General features: G+C 40.4%; 1 protein-coding gene across 1 annotated transcript in view; it reads left to right on the top strand.

The window, feature by feature from the left end:
• Positions 1 to 23,547, top strand: part of PALB2 (partner and localizer of BRCA2) — a 32,883-nt gene extending 9,336 nt beyond the window's left edge. Inside the window, exons 5-13 of the mRNA XM_042783414.1 lie at positions 1,092 to 1,924; positions 2,269 to 2,340; positions 5,221 to 5,382; positions 9,537 to 9,622; positions 10,047 to 10,208; positions 12,218 to 12,334; positions 17,222 to 17,309; positions 21,140 to 21,288; positions 23,337 to 23,547. Coding sequence (XP_042639348.1) covers positions 1,092 to 1,924; positions 2,269 to 2,340; positions 5,221 to 5,382; positions 9,537 to 9,622; positions 10,047 to 10,208; positions 12,218 to 12,334; positions 17,222 to 17,309; positions 21,140 to 21,288; positions 23,337 to 23,547 — 1,880 coding nt within the window. The remainder of the gene's footprint in view (positions 1 to 1,091; positions 1,925 to 2,268; positions 2,341 to 5,220; positions 5,383 to 9,536; positions 9,623 to 10,046; positions 10,209 to 12,217; positions 12,335 to 17,221; positions 17,310 to 21,139; positions 21,289 to 23,336) is intronic.
• Positions 23,548 to 23,720: the final 173 nt, after the last annotated feature.

The following is a 23,720-nucleotide window of genomic DNA, read 5'->3' as shown; positions in this document are numbered from 1 at the left end:
GATGGTCAATAGTCTTCGTAGTGTATACTGCCTCTGTTGCAGCTACTGAGCTATGGTATAAAAGTTGCCATAAAACATAAGTAAATATTACTGTGTTCCAATAAAAAAAAAAAAAAAAGTCATTCATAGAAACAGGTGGTAGGCTGCTGTATACCATGGACCCACACTTTGGTCTATGAGTTATAATTAATTAAAAATAATAATCATTCTGACGTTTTTAATCTTTTAAGCCAGCAGGTATGCTCTACAAAGGAATGAGAAAGTAAGGCAGTTAGTAATAAACTGGAAACATCTTTTTGGGTTCCATTGAAATACCCTGGTGTGATTTCAATAATTTGCAGCCACAATTTGAATGTCTAAAATTCCAGTCACTTTAGGAGCAATAAATTACTCTTAGCTTGAAAAGGTAATTGCTTTTTTTTTTTTTTTTCAGTAAAAAGGGGAGCTCTGGTGGCGTAGGGCCTAAGGCATTTGATTGCTAAGCAGAAGGCTGGCAGTTCAAACGCACCACCCACTCCTCGGAAGGAAGGTTGGGCAATCTAATCAGTAAAAAGAGCTAGTGTTTTGTAGACTACTCTGGTAGCCTGATGGAATCATAGAGGTGAAAGGGGCTTTAGGGATTCTGTGTCCCATCACCTTAGGGACAGTTAGAGATGAGGGAAAATAAAGTGAATTGACTCGCTCAAGGCCACAGCACATGAGTGGCTGAGCTGAGACTAGACCCCAGGTCTTCTTTCTCAATTAATGCTGTCAGTAGTACATGGTTCAGCTTTGCTGGTACTGCAAAACGGAGAACTGCTAATCAATATCACTGAACAACTTGTGTAGAAATTGTTGAATGGGAACCCAAACTGCTATATAAACTTTCTCAAAAACAACAAAATATTCTTTAATAAAAAGGGGGAGATGGGAGAACTGCTGGTTAACCACCACCTGTGACCATTTTTTTTGCATCCTTCACTGAGGTTTCAGAGCTATGCATGGAAAAGTAAGACACGTTTTATACTGTATTTGAGTTAGAAGTGCACGCCTTTTTGGATAGTAATGTTTCTTGGGTTTTGTTACAGTCATTACTTATTTTTCTATTTTAGGGAAGGAAGGTCATTGTCAAAAAGAGAACTCCCTTTCTTCCAGAGATAATGCTTATTGTTTAGCTTTGGATCATGTTGCTTTCAGTCCTCCATTTCATAAGGACAAAATGCTAAGTCTAAAGCAACTGTTGTCTTTTTTCAAAATCACAGACTTTCAGTTACCTGATGAAGACTTTGGACCTCTTAAGCTGGCAAAACTGAAGTCCTACTCAGAGAAAATGATTGAGTCTTCTGAATCAAAAATGTGTGCAGAGAGGCCCCTTAAAAAGGGAAACTGTGCTATATTGGAGGAACTGCTTCCTAAACAGATAGATCTAGACAAGGAAGTCTTGGAAAAGGAACTCATTTTTCTACCAGGAAAAACACATCCTAAAATGCCAAACCTAGAAAGCCAGCCTAAGAAGAAGGATCTCTCTTCGTCCTTGTTACTTTTCACTCCTTCAGATACTCTTGGACCTGATGGTAATGACAGGCCCACGGCAGACGTGTGTTCACCGGCCTTACCAAGCTTAGGCATGACTCCAGCTTGTGGCTCCCTAGCACACTATGAAAATGTGTCTGCAAAAGGTGTTGGATGTACTTGCTATACACCCCAACTTTCTCACTTGAAAGACATAGTCAATCTTGGTAGTGATGATAGACAAGGCAACAGTTCAGTTGGTCCCTCAGAATTGGATACCAGCCTCCATGTGTTAGATAGGAAAGGACAACCAGACCGTGACTATGACTTGGGCTCCCACACAGCACCTGTACTCCAGGAGTCATTCACTGCCAAAGGAAATGAGCTACATGGAAGTCCATGCCCAGAGTTGTGTGAAGATTCAGTTGAGCAGGTACAATCTGTTTCCTTCATGACCTTTTCTTTGAAGATGTGGAATGTCTTAGTATGGACAGCATGACATCCTTTCACCTTGATACCCTCCATGTTTAACAATGTTTTAACGTGTTTCTTTGATATGACTTCATTGTAAATATTAAATTGATTTGGGAGAAATTAAGATTAAAAAATATATATATATAAAAACATAGGGTGATCCTATTTTGTTTGCATTTGGAACTTTGCTGCTATTTCTAGAGGAAATCAAATGACATGAAGTAGACATGTTGATGATGAGTGAGTGATAGAGGGCGACATGATACATAAAGTATAGGTAAATGGTGTCTTTTGTTTTCACAGACTGAAATAACAGACCTTCCTGCTTCTGATAGCTTAAACCCGGGCAACCTACAATTGGTTTCAAAGTTAAAGGTCAGGAGAATATTTCCTTATAGTGTATCTTGTTTTATATCTCTGAAACAATTGTTAAATTGACAAGAAAATTAAAAAGAACTTGATCATGTAATTTTTTGTTCTTTATTTAATGCTATTTGATGAAATTGGTAAAAACATGTATTTTTAAAATTATCCTTCCTGTGTACTTTGAGATCTGAGAAAGTTTGTATATGAAGCTATTGCCAATAGCAACACAGGCTTAGTAACTCAACTTTGTATCTAAATTTAAATCAGCCATTCTGAAGACAGACAGAAAAGAGTCTTTCATGCCTCTCCTACTCTAGTGGTGTAATCTTTCTAGAAAACTTATGGTGAACTATGAAGTAGAATAGTATGCATCGACCCTGTTGACATTGTGGCCTGGCTGATGCTGTGTTGTGGGGATCCATCTTACACATTGTAGTGTGTTTAGCAGGCTCTACCTACTAAATACCAGTAATAACCCCTCTCCAGTTGTGAAGGGGCTCTGGTGGCACAGTGACTATGGCATTTTACTGCTAACCAGATGGTTGGCAGTTCAAACCCATCAGCCACTTGGCAGAAGAATGACAGCAATCTATTTCCATAAAGACTTAACTACCTCAGAAATCCTGTAGATGTTGCTATGAGTTGGAAGCAACTTGATAGCAGTGGGTATGGTTTTTTTGGTCTCCAGTTGTGATGACTAAAAAATGTCACTAGACATTGCTAAATATCCCTGGGGGAGCAAAACCACTGGGGTAGAGGAAGGAGCTTTAAAGTCATGCAAACTTTTTGCCTCTTACTGACTGCATAACCTTCAGCAAATTATTTCGCCTCTGAGCCCCAGTTGCCTTTTCTGTAAAAGGCAGATACTGATACCTGTGGTCTGTATCAAAGCTATTCTCTAGTCAATTTTAATAACTTAGTTTCTTAAGCAATTAACCATTTCATTCTTATTTTCAAACCTGTATGTAAAAATTTATCCTTAATTTTTCTGTCTATGTATATGTAATTAAGCCTCGCCCCAGCAATTTCTAAGAGAGTTTATTTTTTTCTCTTGCATCAGACATACCAGAGATAAGTCTTTTCTTTTGGTATTCAAAAAAAATCACTTTTTGGTTATACTGATTGTTAATTGGTTATTTTTGTTTGTTTACTATTTCATTTCTTTTTTATTTATCCTTAATAATATCCTTCTTCTGTTTTTCATTTTGCTTATTTTTCATTCTGTTACTGTTCTTGTACCAACTTTTTCTTTTAGGTTGTGTGTGTGATTTGGGTGAAAATTTACAGAGCAAATTCTCATTCCATACAGCAGCTCACATGCACTGTCTCGTGACATTGACTACAATTTGCCCCAATCCACCGCTTCCTTCCTACTTCCTCCCTATAGTTACCTCTTCCCTGTGTCCATCCCTCCATGCACTCCTGCCCCCTGAGCTATCTCCCTGTGCATAAACAGCCCTTCTTTCTCCCATGATTGTTCTCTCCAGGGAGTGTATCTACCTCAGGTAAATGTTCAACTCATATGCCTGTCTTTTGTTTGGTTGGAAGCCACAGGTGTGGGTTCAATTCTAGACCTGAAGGGCAGCTAGGGGCCATAGTATCAGTGGTTCCACCAAGCTCTATCAGACCAGCAAACCTGGTTTCCCCCTTTTTTTTCCCCTAAATGATGTTGAGTTTTGTTCCACATTGTTCTCCCTCTCTATCCAGGATCTCCTACATAGATCCTCCTCCGAGTGGTTGACCGTGGTAGCCAGGCACCATCTAGTTCTTCTGGTCTCATAGTTGTATAGGCTGTGGATCGCATGGTGTTCCAGTCGCCAGGACTAATGTTTTCCATGAATCTTTGGTTTTCTTCATTCTTTGCTCTGGACAAGGAGAGACCCATCATTGCATCTAGATGTCTGCTTGCAGCCTTTTAAGATCCCAGTCGCTACTCGCCAAAGTAGGAGGTGGAACAATGTTTCATGTAATATGTTATGCTAATTGAGCTTGATGTCCTCTGCGACTGTGGTCCTAAGCCCATTGGTTCAACTACTCAGTCCCTCTGGGTAGCTGGCTGTGACCAAGAAGTGACTACAACCTTGTCCCTTGTCAGTGCTACTATGCACCTGAGAATTCTTACAGATCATATAGATACACTTATAGGACCATTGTCTGCCAACCCTATACATGGTCTTGGGTACACTCCCCACTACAGAGACATATCTAATAGTTCAGCCTGTCCACCCATCTATCCACCTGTATACCCGTGTTTGCCTTCGCTGACAACGCGTACTGTATGTGTAAAAGGGTTCATCTTTGTTGTCTGTACCTTCCATGTACTTCTCTATGTCTTCCTCTTCCTCAGTGCTACCATGTTGATCACTAACATTTGGTCTTTTACCAACTTTCTGAGTTGCATTCTTTATTGTAACATTTCTTGCTTTCCAGGAAAGCCTTTATGCTTATAAATTCTTTTTTAGAAATACTGCTTTGACCATACCTTCTGGTTTGGGATATGCAGTACTCTCCTTATTGTTTATTTATAAAATAGTGTGTCGCTTCAATTTTTATGTCCTCTTCAGCCTCCGAATGATTGATCAGGATGTTTAATTTCTAAATAGATACATTCTTATGGGCCCCTTTTTCTGGTTAAAACGAAATTTATTACATTCTGGAGTTACACATTTTAAAATTTATCAAGTTATAAGTATGTATGGATAGTTATTTTAGTTGTATAAGACCCCCAGAGTTTTTTTTCTTTTGAATCACATACAACTTTAATTATGATAGTCTGGTATTTTATCTAATCCTTGACATTTATCACATTTCAAATCAATTTTTTTTTTTTTCATAAAACAGGCCTCAAATATCACCTTAAAATAACTATTGTTGCTGTTTTGTTGTCAGAATCCTTCAGGTTCCTGTTCCGTGGACGTGAGTACCACCTGGTGGGAAATAGCTGGTTATAAAGAGCCATGCATCATAACTGCTTGTGAATATGCAGTTTCCCTTTGGAAACCTCTGGATACTTGGCAGTGGGAAAAAGTTTATTCCTGGCATTTCACAGAGGTAAGTCAGAAATCAGAGCTGAAGGAAAAACTCTGCGGTCATTTGCATGATAATTTAGATGGGCAGCTTATCAAAATTGGAACCTATGCCCATGTCACTTTAGTTTTGTATATTTCACTGTGCATAAATTATATTTCAATAAAATATTTTTTAAAAAAATGGAATCTATGACTGTGCAAGGGACAACAGAGATGAATTTTTTTCCCAACATGTTGTTGTAAAAATTTTCAGACATATAGAAAAGTTGTATGTGCCCACTACCATTTGCCCACCATCATTTGCTTGATCACATGCTTATCCAGAGAGAGGTTTTTATACTTGACATGTTGGAAGAGCTTGGAATTTCATGCCTATTCTGACTTCTAAACGTGCCGATTCCTATATTGCTTGCCCTTTACCAAAATATTACTTCTGCTTGATTGTGAGATGTATTTCCTTCTAGTCTTTGTCCATATCTTACATGGTTGCAATTCTAATGGGCTTAAAGTTTTTAAATCTGCCTTTTCTTACCATATAAACATTTTTCTTTGTTTCTAAATATTCTTCATTATTGATCATCATTCTTGTTCAACACCGTATACTCAGATCCTAGAACTATGCTTTGCACACAAGTACTCAATAAGTATTTGTTCAGTGAATATACTTACATTTTAAGTGGCTGCATAATGCCAGAACTTACTAATTATACCCCTATTGTTATATGTATACCAAAAAAAACAAACTCACTGCCATCGAGTTAATTATGTCTCCTAGCGACTCTAAACAAAGAATCATAACCAGTAGTTGGAAAATATGGCTTTGGTGATAGAAATGACGCTGGAGATCACATGATAGAATTTTGTAAGACCAACAACTTACTCATTGCAGATACCTTTTTCAGCAACATAAATGGTGGCTGTACACGTGAACTTTGCCAGATGGAGTACAGAAGAATCAGACTGATTACATCTGTGGCAAGAGGCAATGGAGAAGCTCAATATCTTCAGCCAAAACAGGGCCAGGAGCTGACTGTGGAACAGACCATCAACGGCTCATATGCAAGTTCATGTTGAAAGCTGAAGACAATTAAAACAAGTCCACAAGACCAAAACATGACCTTCATTATATCCCTCCTGAATTTAGACCATCTGAAGAATAGATTTGATGTATTGAACACTAGTGACCAAAAACCAGAGGAATTGTGGGGTGACATCAAGAACATCATCCATGAAGAAAGCAAAAGGTCGTTAAAAAGACAGGAAAGGAAGAACCGAATAGATGTCAGAAGAGACCCTGAAACTTGCTCTTGAATGGAGAGCAGCTAAAGCAAATGGAAGGAATGACAAGATAAAAGAGCTGAACACAAGATTTCAAAGAGCAGCTCAACTGAACATTTACATTAGGTAGATACACTTCTTGGAGAGAACAATCGTGGGAGAATAGAGGGCTGTGTATGCACAGGGAGACAGCTCAGGGGCCAGGAGTGCAGGGGAGAGAAGGACACAGGGAAGAGGTAACTATGGGGAGAAAGTGGGGGGGGGGAGCTATTGCATTGTGGTAAATTACAGTCAATGTCATGAGACAGTGTACTTGAGCTGCTGTATAGATAGTGAATTTGCTCTATAAACTTTCACCCAAATCATAAGAAAAATTTAAATTAAAAAAAAAAGCAGCTCAGGAAGATAGTCAATTATAATGAAATATGCAAAGACCTGGAGTTAGAGAACCAAAAGGGAAGAATATGCTCAGTATTTCTCAAGCTGAAAGAGCTAATAAAAAAATTCAAGCCTCAAGTTGCAATATTGAAGGATTCTATGAGCAGAATATTGAATGATGCAGGAAACATCAAAAGAAAATGGAAGGGATATACAGAGTCACTGTACCAAAAACAATTGGTCAATGTTAATCCATTTCAGGAGGTGGCATATGATCAAGAACCAATGGTACTGAAGGAAGAAGTCGAAGCTGCACTGAAGGAATGGGTGAAGATCAAAGCTCTGCGACTTGACAGAATACCCATTTAGATGTTTCAACAAACAGATGCCATGCTGGAGGCACTCACTTATCTGTGCCAAAAAATTTGGAAGACAGCTACCTGGCCAACTGACTGGAAGAGATCCATATTTGTACCCATTCCAAAGGTGATTCTACAGAATGAAGAAATTATCAAACAGTATCGTTAATATCACACATAAGTACTATCTTCCTGAAGATAATTCAAAAATGGTCGCAGCAGTGTATTGACAGAGAACTTCCAGAAATGCAAGCTGGATTCAGAAGAGGACATGGAATGAGGGGTATCATTGCTGATGTTAGAAGGATCTTGGCTGAAAGCAAAGCATACCAGAATGATGTTTACTTATGTTTTATTGACTATGCAAAAGCATTCAATTGTGTGCATCATAACAAATTGTGGATAATGTTGAGAAGAATGAGAATTCCGGAACACTTAATTGTACTTGTGAGGAACCTGTACATAGACCAGGAGGCTGTCATTCGAATAGAACAAGGGGATACTGCATGTTTTAAAATCAGGAAGGGAGCTCATGAGGGTTGTGTCCTTTCACCATACTTATTCAACCTGTATGCTGAACAAATTATCCAAGAAGCTGGGCTATATGAAAAAGAATGTGGCATCAGGATTGGAGGAAGATTCATTAACAGCCTACGATACACAGACAACACAACTTTGCTTGCTGAAAGTGAGGATGACTTGAAGCACTCACTGATGAAGATTAAAGACTACAGTCTGCAGTATGGATTATACCTTAATATAAAGAAAACAAAAATCCTCACAACTGGACCAATAAGCGGTATCACAATAAATGGAGAAAAGATTGAAGTTGTTAAAGATTTCATATTAGTTCCACAATTAACACCTATGGAAGCAGCAGTCTAGACATCAGTGGACCTATTTCACTGGGCAAATTTTCTGCAAAAGACCTCTTTAAAGTGCTGAAGAGCAAAGATGTCTCCTTGAAGACTGAGCTGCGTGTAAGCCAAGCCATGGTATTTTCAGTCACCTCATATGCATATGAAAGCATATGAAAGGAAGACTGAAGAAAAGTTGATGCTTTTGAATTGTGGTGTTGGTGAAGAATACTGAAAAGTATCTCGGACTGCCAAAAGAACTAGCAAATCTGTCCTGGAAGTGTAGCCGGAATGCTCCTTGGAAGCAAGAACAGCCAGACTTCTTCTTACCTGCTTTGGTCATGTTGTCCGAAGGGACCATTCCCTGGAGAAGGATATCATGCTTGGTAAAGTGGAAGGTCATCGAAAAAGGGAAGGCCCTCAACAAGATGGATTGACACAGTGGCTGCAACAATGGGCTCAGGTATAGCAAGGATTGGGAGGCTGGCACAGGACCGAGCAGTGTTTCATTCTCTTGTACGTAGGGTCACTATGAGTTGGAGACAACTTGATGGCACCTAACAACAGTGACCCACAGTGGGTTTCTTAGGCTGTAAATCTTAATGGAAGTAGATCGCCCCATCTTCCTTCCACAGAGCAACTAGTGGCTTTGAACTGCCAACCTTCTGGTTAGCAGTCAAATGCCTTAGGCACTGTGCCACCAAAGCTCCTTATTATTATATATTTAGATTGTATTAAATGCTACAATAAATGTTGTTAGGTGCTATCGAGTTGATTCCAACTCTTAGCAGACTGGTGTGACAGAGTAGAGCTGCTCCATTGAGTTTTCTAGGCTGTAGTCTTTACAGGAGCAGCTCACCAAGTCTTGTGGAACCACCTGGTAGGTTTGAAATGCCACCCTTTCAGGTAGGAACCGGGAAATTAGCTTTGTGCCACCAGGGCTCCTTGCTACAGTAAATACTATTATTCATATAGCTTATTTGGATTTACGGCTTACTAAAAGGGATGTTTATTGAACCTTCTTGGATTTATTTGAATGGTAGAAACTCCCTGGTATAGTGAGAGTAGAAGGGGATGTGATAAATTTTGTAAAATTTAGATTCATTAAAAATGAAATATCATCAGCCACATGGGAGAGTGGGAAGGAGCACCATGCTGTGGCCCAAGGACATGCGTTCAAGTCCTGACTACTTTTTCCTAGCTGGGCAACCTTGGCCGGCAAGGTGTCACCAAGGCCATCTGTGACCTCACGATATTAAAAATAATCAACCTAATATACTTTTTGGCCGTTTTGTTTTGTTTAGGTGCCAGTGTTACAGATTGTTCCAGTGCCTGACATCTGTAATCTTGTGTGTGTAGCTTTGGGGAATTTGGAAATCAGAGAGATCAGGTATGTCATTCTCAAGGAGTGAGTAGCACAGTGCCTAAGGCATCTGACTGCTAACCACAAGGTTGGTGGTTCAAACCCACCAGCCATTCCACAGAAGCAAATCTGGGCAATCTACCTCCATAAAGATGTACTGCCTCAGAAACCCAATGAGGGTCGCTATGAGTCAGAATTGACTTGATAGCAGTGAATTTGGTTTGGTTTTTATCTTTATGTCTGTCAGACTGTGATGAGTACACATTATAACTTGGCTTGAGTCTTAAAAGAACCTGAGTTTAGATCTAAACAGACATTTGTTTTAAAAAGGGAAGAAAGAAACTATCAATAGAATGACATCTCAGAATGAAGTTTCCATTTAAAATTTGAACTTGCCCTTTAATGTGACTTATTCCTGACTTCTCCCCATTTTTCCTCTTATTTTGTTTAGGGCTTTACTCTGTTCCTCTGATGATGAAAGTGAAAAGCAGTTGCTTCTGAAATCTGGAAATATAAAAGCTGTGCTTGGCCTGACAAAGAGGAGGCTGGTCAGTAGCAGTGGGACCCTTTGTGATCAACAAGTAGAAATTGTGACGTTTGCAGAAGATGGAGGGTAAGAAAAGCATTGGCTAGTTTTAACCGTGAAATAGAGAGTGATTTTATCACAGAGCTCAGAAAGTTGGAGCACTGGGATCCTGTTTTTTCTGTGGTGTAGGTGCAGTGTAAGGAGCTCTGGTGGCTCAGTGCATAAGGCATTTGACTGCTAACCAGAAGGTTGGAAGTTCAAACCCACAAGCCCCTCCACAGAAGGAAGATGGGTCAATCTACTTCTGTAAAGATTTACCACCTCAGACACCCAGTGGGTGTTGCTATGAGTCGGTATCAACTCAAGGGCAATGGGTTTGGTGGTTTTTTTGGTAGCACAGTGGTTTAGTGCTCAGTTGCCAACCGAAAAGTTAGCAGTTTGAACCCACCAGCCACTCCATGGGAGAAAGTTGTGCAGTCTACTTCAATAAAGGTATACAACCTTAGAAACCCTGTGAAGCAGTTCTACTCTGTCTCGTAGGGGACCATGAAAGAGCAATGTGTTAGGTGCAGTGTGGCCATATCGTAGTTAGAGCTGTGATAACCAGCAGTTCAGAGAGATAGAAGCTAGATAGGATGGGTAAGATGTCAGGGGGCAGAGAGGCTCAGCACACATAGTTTGCTTTTTCTTTGGTCTTCTTTGACATCTCTGTTCTGTAACGTACCTAAAGGTTCTAGGCCCTTTTCTTACTCCATGCACTTTGTTTCCGGTTCTTCAGTTGCCATCTAGGTGCTGACTACTTGCATAGTACTGTATTTCTAGCACATAATGTTTCAAGCCCTGAGCTCCCTCTAGAGCTCTAGACTTGCAGGCCTCTTTATTAGACATCTCCGGGATGACTCAAATTGAGCATGTTGAAAGCTGAACCCTTATAGCATCCCCTTTATTTCTCATATACTTGTCATAGTTTATTGTGATTAATTATTTCTGTCTTTTCTAGTAAGGAAGAGCAGAGATCTTGGCTGTCTTGTTCATTCATGACCTATTGCAGTCATCAAGGGAAAGACAAATAATGGTTTGCTTAAGTTATGAAAGAGTTAGTGGAGAGAGAAGCAGACAGATTTGAGAGAGGTGAGAAGGTAAAATCATGAGGACTCGGTGACTGACTGAAGAGACAGGGAAGAGACAAGGATAATGCCCAGGCTGTGGATTGATTGCTTGTTTAGCTGGTGCACTCTGTTGGGATAAAGAGTGTAGAAGGCGACCTGAAGTTTAAAGAGAAAACCTGTGAGTTTGACTTTGGATGTGACAAATTTGAGGTACTTGGAACATTATAGGCAGGTAGTATGCAGCAGTACATACATGTTCACAGTAAAAAAATTAGAACACACATGTTTTCTTTTTTAAATTTTTATTGTGATTTGGGTGAAACTTTACAGAGCAAGCTCACATATACTTTGTCTCATGACGTTGACTGCAGTGTCCCACGATGCAACAGCTCCCACTTCCTCCCCATAGTTACCTCTTCCCTGTGCTCTTCTTTCCCATGCACTCCTGCCCCCCGAGCTCTCTCCCTGTGCATACACAGCCCTTCTATTCTCCCATGATTGATCTCTCCAAGGAGTATATCTACCTAGTGTAAATGTTCACATCAGATGTCTGTCTTTTGTTTGGCTGGAAGCCACAGGAGTGAGTTCAGTTCCAGACCTGAAGTGCGGCTAGAGGCCATAGTCTCAGAGGATTCACCAGGCTCTAAAGTTCTATCAGACCAACAAACCTGGTCCCTTTTTTTTTTTTTTTTTTTCCTTTTTTTGATTTTGAGTTTTATTCCACATTATTCTCCCACTCTATCCAGGATCTCCTACATAGTTCTCCCTTGGAGTGGTTGACTGTGGTAGCCAGGTACCATCTAGTTCTTTTGGTCTCATAGTCATATAGGTCATCATGTGGTCTCTTAGAATACACATGTTTTCTTACTAAAAACTTTTTTCATGTAATTAGGCTAGTCTTTATGCATAATTCAAGAACATATAGAAGAACTGCTTACAAATTGTTTTGCTGTGAACTACTGATTTTTATTGTTCTTTAAAATGCAGAAGCAAAGAAAAACAATTTTTGATGGCCCCAGAAGAGACTATCCTAACTTTTGCTGAGATCCAGGGGATGCAGGAAGCTCTGCTCGGTGCCACTGTAATGAACAGCATTGTAATTTGGTAAGCTTCCCCTCTGGGTGCTCAATGTCCTCATCTGTAATAAGAGTATGTGCTCCTGACTTCACAGAGTTGCAAAGATAAGGTTAGCGACTGGTTTTGTTTCTGTGTTGTCAAATGCTAAAGATGTGTCTTAACAAGAGCATCATATTCATTCAGACATTGTCTGAATTAATTAATTAAAACATCAGGGTGAATAGAATATTTTTAAATAAATGGAATTGTATTATCCTATTGTCAGAATTTTCTGTTGTTTCTGCTTCTGGTTAATGGCTGAGTAGCTTCTGTAGGATCAATTTGCCTTCCTCAAGTGACTGTGAACTCTAGAGAAAATATAAAAAACAACTATGTAAAGGTACTGGAGAGCAAACAGAAATAGATGCTGGAGGAGATTTCAACACTTAGAGGAAGGAAATGGTGATGGACAAGTTTCCTGTTGTTTTGGCCAGAAGTCAACCCCTAGTCTGGGCACTGGGTGACTAAAACACTATGAAAAAAACCTTCCATCTTACTGACTTAAGAAAATAAAGGATGGAGTTTAGAGTGACCCTGTTGTTGTTTGCCACTGACTTGGACCTGACTCAGTGACCCCTCCTTGGGTTTCCAAGGCGCTATCACTTTGGAAGTAGATTGCCCAACCTTCCTTCCAAGGAGTGGCTGGTGGGTTTGAACCACCAGCCTTCTGGTTAGCAGTCAAGTGCCTTAGGCACTATGCTACCTGAGCTCCTAGAGTGACCCTAGCAGCTAGAAAATAAGGATGAAAAGTGTCCAAAAAAGAAAGACCCAGAGAAGAGTACCCCTAAATTCTGGGTATAATCTTTGCCCGAGTATCTGACTGGCTTTTATGTATATACAGGACAGTCTCCTAGCAGCCCAGCTAAGGCTGAGAGAACTGTGATTTCAGCATTTAGACTCTGAGTTCAGCCAGATTAACTACTTACTAAACAAACAGAAATTCTTCCAGGGAACATTGTAGATGCCAGAGTTTATGCCAGATGTTGTGATGTCTAGGATATACTGCAAAATTGCTGGATATGCACAAAAATTGTATATGATTATAGGAGCCAGATTAACAAATTTATCGTGAGTTGACTCCCCAGCCACCACCTCCTCCTCATGAATACAGGGGAGAACCATAAGCCTTTACAAGGTTAATTTTATGTTACTACTTTATAAATATTCTTTCTTCCAAACTACCCCCAAAACAACAACAAAACAAAACTTTCTGTGGTTCTCCTTTGAATTCAACCTAATTCTCTACTGTTAGCCTGTCCTTTCAGGTCCTCTACAATCTGGCATTCCCCTGTCTTTCTGATCCTTATCTTATGTTACCTACTGGTCCAAACAAAGTAGACCTCTTGTTACTGAAACAGGTAATGCTGCTTTGACCTCTGCTTCTCTTCAGACTGTGTAAGAACTTCACAGCTAGCTCTGACCTGGCTCTACCATCCCCTTAGGATCAGAGGACAGCCATGGGACCCAGGCTTGTTTTTCTTCAGCGTCCTCTTCCCCAGCCTCTATTCCAAAACTTCCTCTCCTACTAAGCCATATTCTTTAGCTCCATTTTCCATGTAATGGATTACAAAGGGATTTGAGATTAGGGACAGTTCTCTGTACTTCGCTTCTAACCTTCTTTTAAAGGGTATCTTCAGCCCCACAGTTGCCTTAAGTGCTTTCTCTGTTGCATCACCTCAGCCTGCACTGATGTTCCCTCTGCATTCATATTGGCCTTTTTTTTTAACTTAGCCTATGCTGCTTTGTAGGAGCTCTGGTAGCATAGTGGCTAAGACACTTGCCTGCTAACCAGACGGCTAGTGGTTCAAACCCACCAGCCACTCCTCGGAAGGAAGGTTGGGCAATCCTACTTCCGTAGTGATACTGCCTCGGAAACCCAAGGAGGGGTCGCTGTGAGTTGGGTTTGACTTGACGGCACATAACAACAACAACAACATGCTACTTTGTATTATTTATCTTTTCTGAACCTTGAAAATAGGCCACCTCTAATATTTATTCTTGGTGCCTGCCTAGCTCCTTGCTAAGGCACTCAAAGATACGTTGATTGTACTATCTATCGAAAGTTAGCATTTACCTTTTGGGAACCATACTGTTTTTTAATTTGCACATAGTGCTTACCTTTCCTATTTAATTTGTGACTTATTAGGCATTTAAAGGAATTTGTTAAAAATATATAATAAATAAAGCAATTTGTGTTATACTCAGAGTTCAAGTAGCCTTCTTTGAAACTGTTACTGAAGGTCTTAGTATTTCATCTTTGTCAAGATACATTAACTGAGCACCATCTTTCAATCATTCATTAAGTAGTTGAGTTTCTCTTTATGTACCAGTCTCTGTGAGAGATGTAAGATAAATCAGATATGAATCCTGGTCCCATCGCCCCTAAAATCTAATAGGTAAATTAAAGACTTCTTTAGTAAGACAAAATCAAAATGATAAGAGGTTTGGCCAGAGTGCTTTGGAATTTAAGGAAAGACCAATCAATAAATACAGAGCATATAACTAATGTGTGGGGGGTAAATGTACTTTGGTATCTGGTATTCCTGATAAGGAAAAAATTAATTAAAACTAGATGTTTCACTTTGATTTCAAGAGGTTTTTCTTTTTTCTTTTTTTTTTTTTACATTTTATTGTGATTTGGGTGAAAGTTTGCAGGGCAAATTCATCTTCCATACAGCAGTTCACATACACTTTGTCTCATGACATTGACTATAATCTCCCACAGTGCAACAGCTCTCCTCCCACTTCCTCCCCATAGTTACCTCTTCCTTCTGTCCTTCCCTCCCAAGCACTCCTGCCCCCCAAGTTGTCTCCTTATACATACACAGCCCTTCTATTCTCCCATGATTGATTCAAGAGATTTTCCTTAACCACAAGCTTAAAAACCTTAACCCAAAGCTGATCTTGCCTGTAGTTTGCTGACCTGTGTGTTTTACCCAAAATTGCTAATCAGCTTTGTGGCATTCTTAAACTTGTTTTTTTTCCAGCTCAAAGAGAGCAGTCAATAATAAATTCATTACCTTGTGATTTAATGAAAAAGACTGTGTGTTTCCTTAATTTTAATTTCAAGAGGTGTCAATATCTACAAATGTATAAAGGGGTAAATTTTTAGGAGTTCATTCTAAAGCTAACTCAGTAACCATTAAGTACTTCATCATCATGGAAATTTGTTTTCATTAAGCAAAAATTGTTTAAGTCTCTGTGAAATCTCCATTCTCAGGAAGCGGTTTCCTCTTACAGCAGAACTTTGCTGCGATTTGCAAATTGTTTATTAAATCATAGAGCAATCAGACACTATGTTACCGTAAATACCGTGTTACCGTAAATACTGTTACCGTACACCAGAACCAACTTAGAGTGGAGCCATCAGGACAGAACCACAGCATAAGTTAGGGACTACCTGTATGACCAAAGGCTATGTAGATGAGTGGGTACCTGAGATGAACGCTGAGAGGGGCGTACGATTGTGAAGGCCATGGAGATTGTGAGATCCCGGGTGGAGGAAGAGTGAGCAAAGACGTGGGTGTGTAAAGCACACACAGATTGACAGCCTTGGAAACCGTGTGGGGCAGTTCTTCTCTGTCCTGTAGGGTTGCTGTGAGTCAGAATCAACAGCATGGGTACGCTCAATCTGAAGAAGCTTTGGTGGCACAGTGGTTCAGCACTCTAGGGTTACTGAGAGGTTGGTGGTTTAACCCACCAGCTGCTCCACTGGGAGAAAGATGTGGCAGTCTGCTTCCGTTAAAATTACAGCCTTGGAAACTCTATGGGGCGATTCTGTTCTGTCCTATAGGGTGGCTGTGAACCAGAAACATACATATGTTCTGTAAGATTTTAGTTAAGTAAGTGAACAATAATGCGAAAATATTGCAGTGCTGGGTTCATTAAGGTTATAGATGTGGAAGAGAACTTGAACTTTATCTGTGCTGAATGTGGAGCCACTTTGTTTGTTTGTTTGTTTCCCCAAAAATCAATAGGATGACATGACAGAGCAATTATCAAAGTCCACATCCTTGTTAAAACTAAGGAGTGGATCCCACAAACTTTCTTTTTTTAAATAAAATGATGTTTTTGGTGAATATTTACACTGTAGATTAGGTTCCCATTTGACAATTTCTGTGTAAATTGTTCAGTGGCGTAAGTTACATTTTTGAATGTGTCAGTATTATCTTTAATTGTGTTCTGGTTGTTCCATTTCCAGTACTCTGGTTCTTATGTCTACCCTCTTCTCTCCTGCCTGCCTTTTTCCATTTTTTACTCCATGTCAGTGTTCACTTCTCTCCATTAAATTAAAGACTTCTTTAGTAAGACAAAATCAAAATGATAAGAGGTTTGGTCAGAGTGCTTTGGAATTTAAGGAAAGACCAATCAATAAATACAGAGCATATAACTAATGTGTGGGGGGTAAATGTACTTTGGTATCTGGTATTCCTGATAAGGAAAAGGCTAGTGTTCATATAAACGTAGAGACATACTTATAACTCTGCTTTAGGTATAGTCTGTCACCCAGCCAAAGTTGGTTTCTTGACCTTTGTCTTCCCTGAAAAATGTAGGCATAGTAAGTGTCACAAAATGATGATAGAGCTTACCATTTGCCTCATATCAATACCAAGTAAATGGGGTAAAGGAAAACTTATCACACTTGGAGATACATATTCCTGGCATGGCAGATTCAGTCTAAGACTAAGCTACCAAGCTAAACTATTGGTAAAGTTCTATGTTTAGCTAAATCAGTGACTAAACAAAACTAAGGTATTGTGTCTTCAGTTTTTCCCTTGGTCACTCCCTAAAGGAAGCTGTGATAAAGAAGAGATTACTATATGAAAATCAATTTACCAGAATAATGTTAGCAGCTTATTTATCTTTCATATCTAGGAATTTAAAAACGGGTCAGCTCCTGAAAAAGATGCACATGGGTGACTCCTGCCAGGCCTCAGTCTGTCACAGAGCCTATTCTGAAATGGTAAGTACAGGAGGACCACAGAGTGAGCTAAAGAGCGTCACGGTAGGTAGAGTAGAAGGGTCAGTGACAACAGGGGAAACCCCCAGTGACGGGTTGACACAGGAGCCGGAACAGCAGTGAACATGAACATGGCGCAGGGCCAGGCAACGTTCGTTGCTGGACATGAGGTTGTCTTGAGTCGGCTTGATGGTACCTAACAACAGTCAGCTACCTTGTGCCTATGTTTTCAAATTTGGACAGCAGTGTTTGTTCATTGTTAAAATTTATGGATGAAATAACTGTTGGTATAATGTGATTGGTAAATTATCTGTCTGTAGGATTTGCTGTTGTTGTTATGTGCCATCAAGTCGGACCCGACTCATAGCGACCCCTCTTTGGGTTTCCGAGGCATTATCACTACGGAAGTAGATTGCCCCATCTTCCTTCCGAGGAGTGGCTGGTGGGTTTGAACTGCCAGCCTTTTGGTTAGCAGTCAAGTGCTGCCTTAGGCACTACACTACCAGAGCTCCCCTGTAGGACTTAAGAGCATTTATTTCTAACTGTAAGTTTATGCTGAGAAGTAATATGCCCATTACCAGGTTTGACTTCCAACCCCATCACCTAAAATGATTTATGATGTGAATGAATACCCTTAGGGAGAACGATTAAACAGCCATGATGTTTTTCTCTTAGGTTTTCGTGTGCCCGTATAGAAACAAATTGTGTCTTAGCCACTGTGTAAATGGATGTGGCGTACGGTCTATTTCTGACATCTGAAAAAAATCTAAGGTAGTTAGTTGTGCAGGAGTCGGGAATAACTGCTTGGATATTGGCTGTTGGAATTGTGAGTAGAGGCACTAGCATCAGGCTTAGTACCTGTGGAGACTCACTTGCCAGCCTCAGGGGCAACCCTGGCAGCATCAGCACCCACAGGCTCTGAGTGCCAAGAGCGCGTCTTCCCCTAATCTAGCAGGATCTATGGAATTCAGCTCAAAACTTGTGTAATCATAGGTCATATAATCTTGAGCTGACTTTTTTATCCTTAAAATAACAGGATTAAACTCATCTTTTAAGTTTACCTATTACACATTTACATACACAGTGTATCTTTTTTATTATAACATTAATAGCTATTTGAAATGAAATTTTTCGGTAACGCAGAAATGTGTAAGATAGTAAGCAAAAGTCCCTCATGAAGTCCATCTCCAAAAATAATAGTTAGTAGTTTAGTTCTGAGATCAGCAAACTTTTTCTGTAAAGGACTAGATAGTAAATATTTTTTCACTTTGCAGGCCATATGATCTGTTTTGCAACCACTCAGCTCTACCAAACAGCCACAGACAATATGTAAGCAAATGGCCGTGGCTATGTTCCAGTAACATGTTATGGACACTGAAATTTGAATTTCATGTAATTTTCAAATGCCACAAAATATTCTTTCTTTTCCAACCACTTGAAAAACTAAAAATCTCTTTTGGCTAATGGTCCATACAAAAACATTGGGCCACATTTGGCCTATAGGCCATAGTTTGCCAATTCTTAGTTTAGGATAGGGGCCCTGATGGTGCAGTGGTTAAAATGCATGGCTGTTAATCAGAAGGTCAGCCATTCAATAGTAGGCAAAGTTATGATAACTTCTTAGCCACAGTCAACCACCCTGATGGAGCAAGTTGTTGGACCTGTGTGCTTGGGACCATGGTCATGGGGGACATCAAGCTCAATTGGCATAACATGCTACACAAAAACATTGTTCTATATCCTACTTTGGTGAGTAGCAACTGGGGTCTTAAAAGGTTGCAGACAGCCATCTAGATGCAACAACTTGTCTTTCCTCGCCCAAACCAAAGAAGAATGAAGAAAACCAAAAATGCATGGACACAGTTAGTCCAAGGGACTAGTAGACTATGTGTACCTCAGCCTACATGACTATGAGACCAGAAGAATTAGATGGTGCCCAGCTACCACTGTCAGCCACTTGGAAAGGGATTGGTGCCAGAGGTCCTGGATAGAGGAGGAGAACAATGGAACAAAACTCAAAATCATAAAAAAGACCAGCCTTCCTGGTCTGATAGAGCCTGGTGAAACCCTTGAGACCATGGCTCCTAGTTAGTCTTCAGGCCTGGAATTAAACTCACTCCGTGGCTTCCAGCCAAACAATAGAAGGCATGTTACGGTATGCCAGCTAGGTACACGCCTTAGAACAATCAACCATGGGAGATCAGAAAGGTAATATTTGCACAGAGAGACAGCTGGGGCAGGAATGCAGAGGAAGGAAGGGCACAAGGAAGAAGTAACTACTGGGAGGAAGTGGGAAGAGAGCTGTTTCATTGTGGGGAATTGCAGTCAGCGTCATGAAAGAATATGTGTATGAATTGCTGTATAGAAAATGAATTTGCTCTGTAAACTTTCACCCAAATCACAGTTTAAAAAAGAAAAAAAATCAGCCATTCAAACTCACCAGACACTCTGGGAGAAGGATGTGGCTTCCATAAAGGCTTACAGCCTTGGAAACCCTGTGGGTCAGTTTGACTGTGGGATTGCTGTGAGTCAGAATTGACTCGAGGGCAGTGGGTACTTTAGGATATGGCATTAACATTTTAAAATCTATCATTTTTTCCAGTTGCAAAAGTAATTCATTCTCATTATAAAAATTCAATCATTCTAGAATCTACAAAAAAATTGCATAACGTGCATGAACTTGGAGGACGTTGTGCTGAGTAAAATAGGTCGATCACAGAAGGACAAATATTAGTACCCTATTGTAAAAAGTCAAGGAAAAGTTTATACATGGAAGGAAACTTTCTTTGTTGGTTGCTGGGGAGGGGAGGGGAGGGAAGGCTAAATGCCTACATAGGTTGGGGTGGGGGGGACATGTATATATGTGTATATAGAAACCAGAGATTATTAGTGGTTACCAGGGGAAAAGGGGAAGCTTTGGTTTGTGGGGCATTGCGTTTTCTATTATGTTTCTAGAATGTATAAAATAAAAAGTGGGTGTGGTTGATCCTAAGGTAGCCCTCTAATGGAGTTCCCGGGTGGTGCTGATGGTTAATGCACTCAGCTGCTAACTGAAGGCTGGAGGTTCGAGTCTGCCCGAAGGCAACTCTGAGAGAAGCCTGGCGATGCACTGCTGCAGGATCAGCCGTTGAAAACCCTGTGAACCACGGTTCTGCTGACACTCTTGGAATTGCCATGAGTCAGTAGACGCAACAGCTGCACTAATTACTTCTCCACACCCCACTCCCAAAGAGAACTAGTTTTAACAATTTAGGGGAGTGGGGTGTATACACACGCACAACATTAATATTTTTATTAGAAAATGTAACTGAAGCTGGGAGGGATCTTCAACACATTTTCTCACACAAACAAGCATAGGTCATGGCATCTTTTTTTGCCACTCTGAGTAAAGTAGTGGTGTCTGGGTTTTAAATAAACTGTTGTGGACTGGCCCAAGAATTCAGTCACCACTTTTAAGATTGTTTTTATGGGAAAATGTGTTCTGAGTTTTCAAAAACTAATTTATGAATGGACATTTCTGATTTGAGGAGCTCCCTCCACATGATTATGTATTCTCTCTCCCTGCACCAACATTTCGGCACATGAGTGCATGAAATGTGGTGGAGGTGTCCCAGCTAGATTTCATGTCTTCCAAGACTGGCTGGGAAACGGTGGAACTGTAGGAGAGACCCCAGAGGGGAGCTCAGTGATAATTTCAACAGGAGTAAATCCTGGGCACTTTGGAGCCTGTCAGTCATTTCAGTAATTCTTTGGTTTTGTCTTTGCCAATCTTTTATCTTTCTCAGCAGACTCTTGATGGTTTATTTGGTTATCCATTTTCCCTCCTCAATTAGGGGCTCCTGTTTGCTGTTCTGAGTCACCCTTGTGCCAAAGAGAGTGAGTGGCTGGGAAGCCCTGTGTTTCAGCTGCTTGTGATTAACCCCAAGACGTCCCTGAGCATGGGTGTGATGGTCTACTGTCTTCCTCAAGGGCAAGCTGGCAGGCAAGTGTGTGTGAAAGCCCTTCAACGAGGGTAACAGTTTCAAAAAGGCTTGTGCAAATGCAGATGCCCGCGAGTCTTGTGTCACTTAGATAAAAGGAAAATGTGAAATACTACAGATCACAGTAAATGTCAGTCAGTAGGATGAAAGGTAGTGGATTGGAGAGTCAAACTCCATATCCTTATATCTTGATCCCTATAGTGGGCATTAGATAGGCATTTCAACCCCATTTTTTCCCATAAGGGAAACATGTTAATACAGAATAATGTTCTGTACAAATTCTTAGTTTATGTTCTTTCCATGAAACTTAAGGAAGTTTTAAATACATTAGGAAGATATCTTTACTTTGAAATCTGACTTCAGATCAACCTGAACCTTCATCATCTTAGCAATTGATAATGTCTGTTGATTAATATTTATCTGCTTATCTGTTGACTCACGATAAGATGTGTTTATCAATATATAACACAGCTTTTGGCATCCCAAAAGTGTCCTGAGCCATGTAGAGCTTTGAAGTAGTGCTCACATTGTTAAGCCAACCAAGCAACGTCTGAACGTGTGATTCCTCCAGACTGCTTTATTAACGTTTGAAATTACCAGCAAGTGTGGGAAATAGCCCTGGTAAATCAAAATCATAAAGGTTAACTTTAATGACTTACAGGGATAAGGAACCTTGATAGTTACAATGTGGATTTCTTTGCACAAAGCTTGACCAATGCATGTTCTAAAAGGTATTCTCTCTCCTGTGCACTTGACCAGCTGTGCAATTTCTTCAGATGTTCTTAGTTTAACAAGAACCTCAGGACTGTCATCTGCAATGTGTGCTTACGTATAGAACTTGCTTTCTTAAGTATGGAGAAAGAACCATAGTCACTGATATAGACATTGAGGATAAGGATAACTGCTTATTCAAGATTTTCTTTGTTACTTTCAAATCCATTTGTTCAGCAGACCTTGAAAGCCTATTTGAGGCCAACCCTGTGGGAAACACTACTTTTTCTCATCTCATGCAAGGTAGAAAGCTGGTGTTCAGTGCAGAAAGTGCCTTGAAGGAGGTTTCCCCTTTTGGGGAGCACAAAGGGTAGCGACATGCATTAATCGGCAGTGGCAGGCTGCAGGGAAATTGTCAAGGAAAGCTTTATGGAATTTCAGAGATTGAGTTAGGAGTTAGCTACACAAAGATGGGTGGGAGCCAGGGATACAAAATATTCTTCACTTCCCTCAGAGAATATTCGTTGAGTTGAGGGCTGACCTTTGCAAGGCACTAATGATGCAGCAGCGAGGAATAATAGCTGTAAATTTAGTCGAGCACTTCCACCTGCCACATGCTGTGCTGAGCCCTTCATGTGAACCATTTCATTAAACCTCACCACAATCCTACAAAGTAGGGAGGGCTCTTATCATCATCTCTGTTTTACTGATAAACTTAAATAACTTGCCTGGGACCACACAACTCTTAAGGAGAGTTCGAATTCAAACCCAGGTAGCTGAGGGCAGAGTGCCTGCTCTTGAAGTTGACCACATTGCTGCTTCCATGATGCTTCCATTTTTGTGGGGCAGCCAAACACCCACAAAGTATGTAAATAGAATAATCTCACATATCTGAAGGTAAAAACCGATCATGTCGTGAGACGGGGCTCAGTGTGTGTGCTGCTTTAGACAGGTGATTAGGCATGACCTTTCTAAGGAACGAATGCCTGGATGATGGTAGGGACGCAGCCATGCGAGGATCTAGGGACAGAGCCTGCCAGAGGCAGGGAGGAGCAGAAGTAAGACACTGAGGCAAGAGCAAGCTTGACTAGTTTGAAGACTACAAGGAGGGACAGTGTGAACTAGAGCGAGGATGGTAGAGATAGAGGCAGGGTCTGGACAGGATATGAGTACATCTAAAACCGCAACCGACTGGCCAGCAGTCTTCTAACTAGGCATTCATATTTACTGATATTTTTGTTCTTACTGTTGCTTTAGGGACTATGGTTTTGCCCTATTTAAAGAGAAATTGTTTGTTTTGCTATGTGATTTGAATGGTCTCTTCTCTGCTTAATGTCAGGTTCCTGGAAGGTGACGTGAAAGATAATTTTGCAGCTGCAGTGTTGACTTCTGGAACGATTGCCATTTGGGACTTACTTCTGGGTCATTGCACTGCTCTCCTTCCTCCTGTCTCTGACCAAAACTGGTCTTTCGTGAAGTGGTCAGACACAGATTCTCATTTGCTGGCTGGGCAGAAGGATGGAAATATATTTATATACCACTACTACTAAGTGGACAAGAAGAAAATTGGATACATTTGACCTCTTCAGTACCTTTTTGGAGTTGTAACTGTAATATCTGAGTGATGTTTAAAATACTTACTTTCACTCATTCTGACAGACTTTATTTTTTCCTGGTGGTGGTGGCACTACTGATCTTTGGAGGAACGGGTTTTAGGCTTTTT

The sequence above is a fragment of the Orycteropus afer genome, unplaced genomic scaffold (genome assembly GCF_000298275.1).
Source record: "Orycteropus afer afer isolate SDZICR_OR568_19922 unplaced genomic scaffold, OryAfe1.0 scaffold01085, whole genome shotgun sequence".
NCBI classification, from domain to species: Eukaryota; Metazoa; Chordata; class Mammalia; order Tubulidentata; family Orycteropodidae; genus Orycteropus; species Orycteropus afer.
This window is presented reverse-complemented; position numbering and strand designations above follow the sequence as displayed.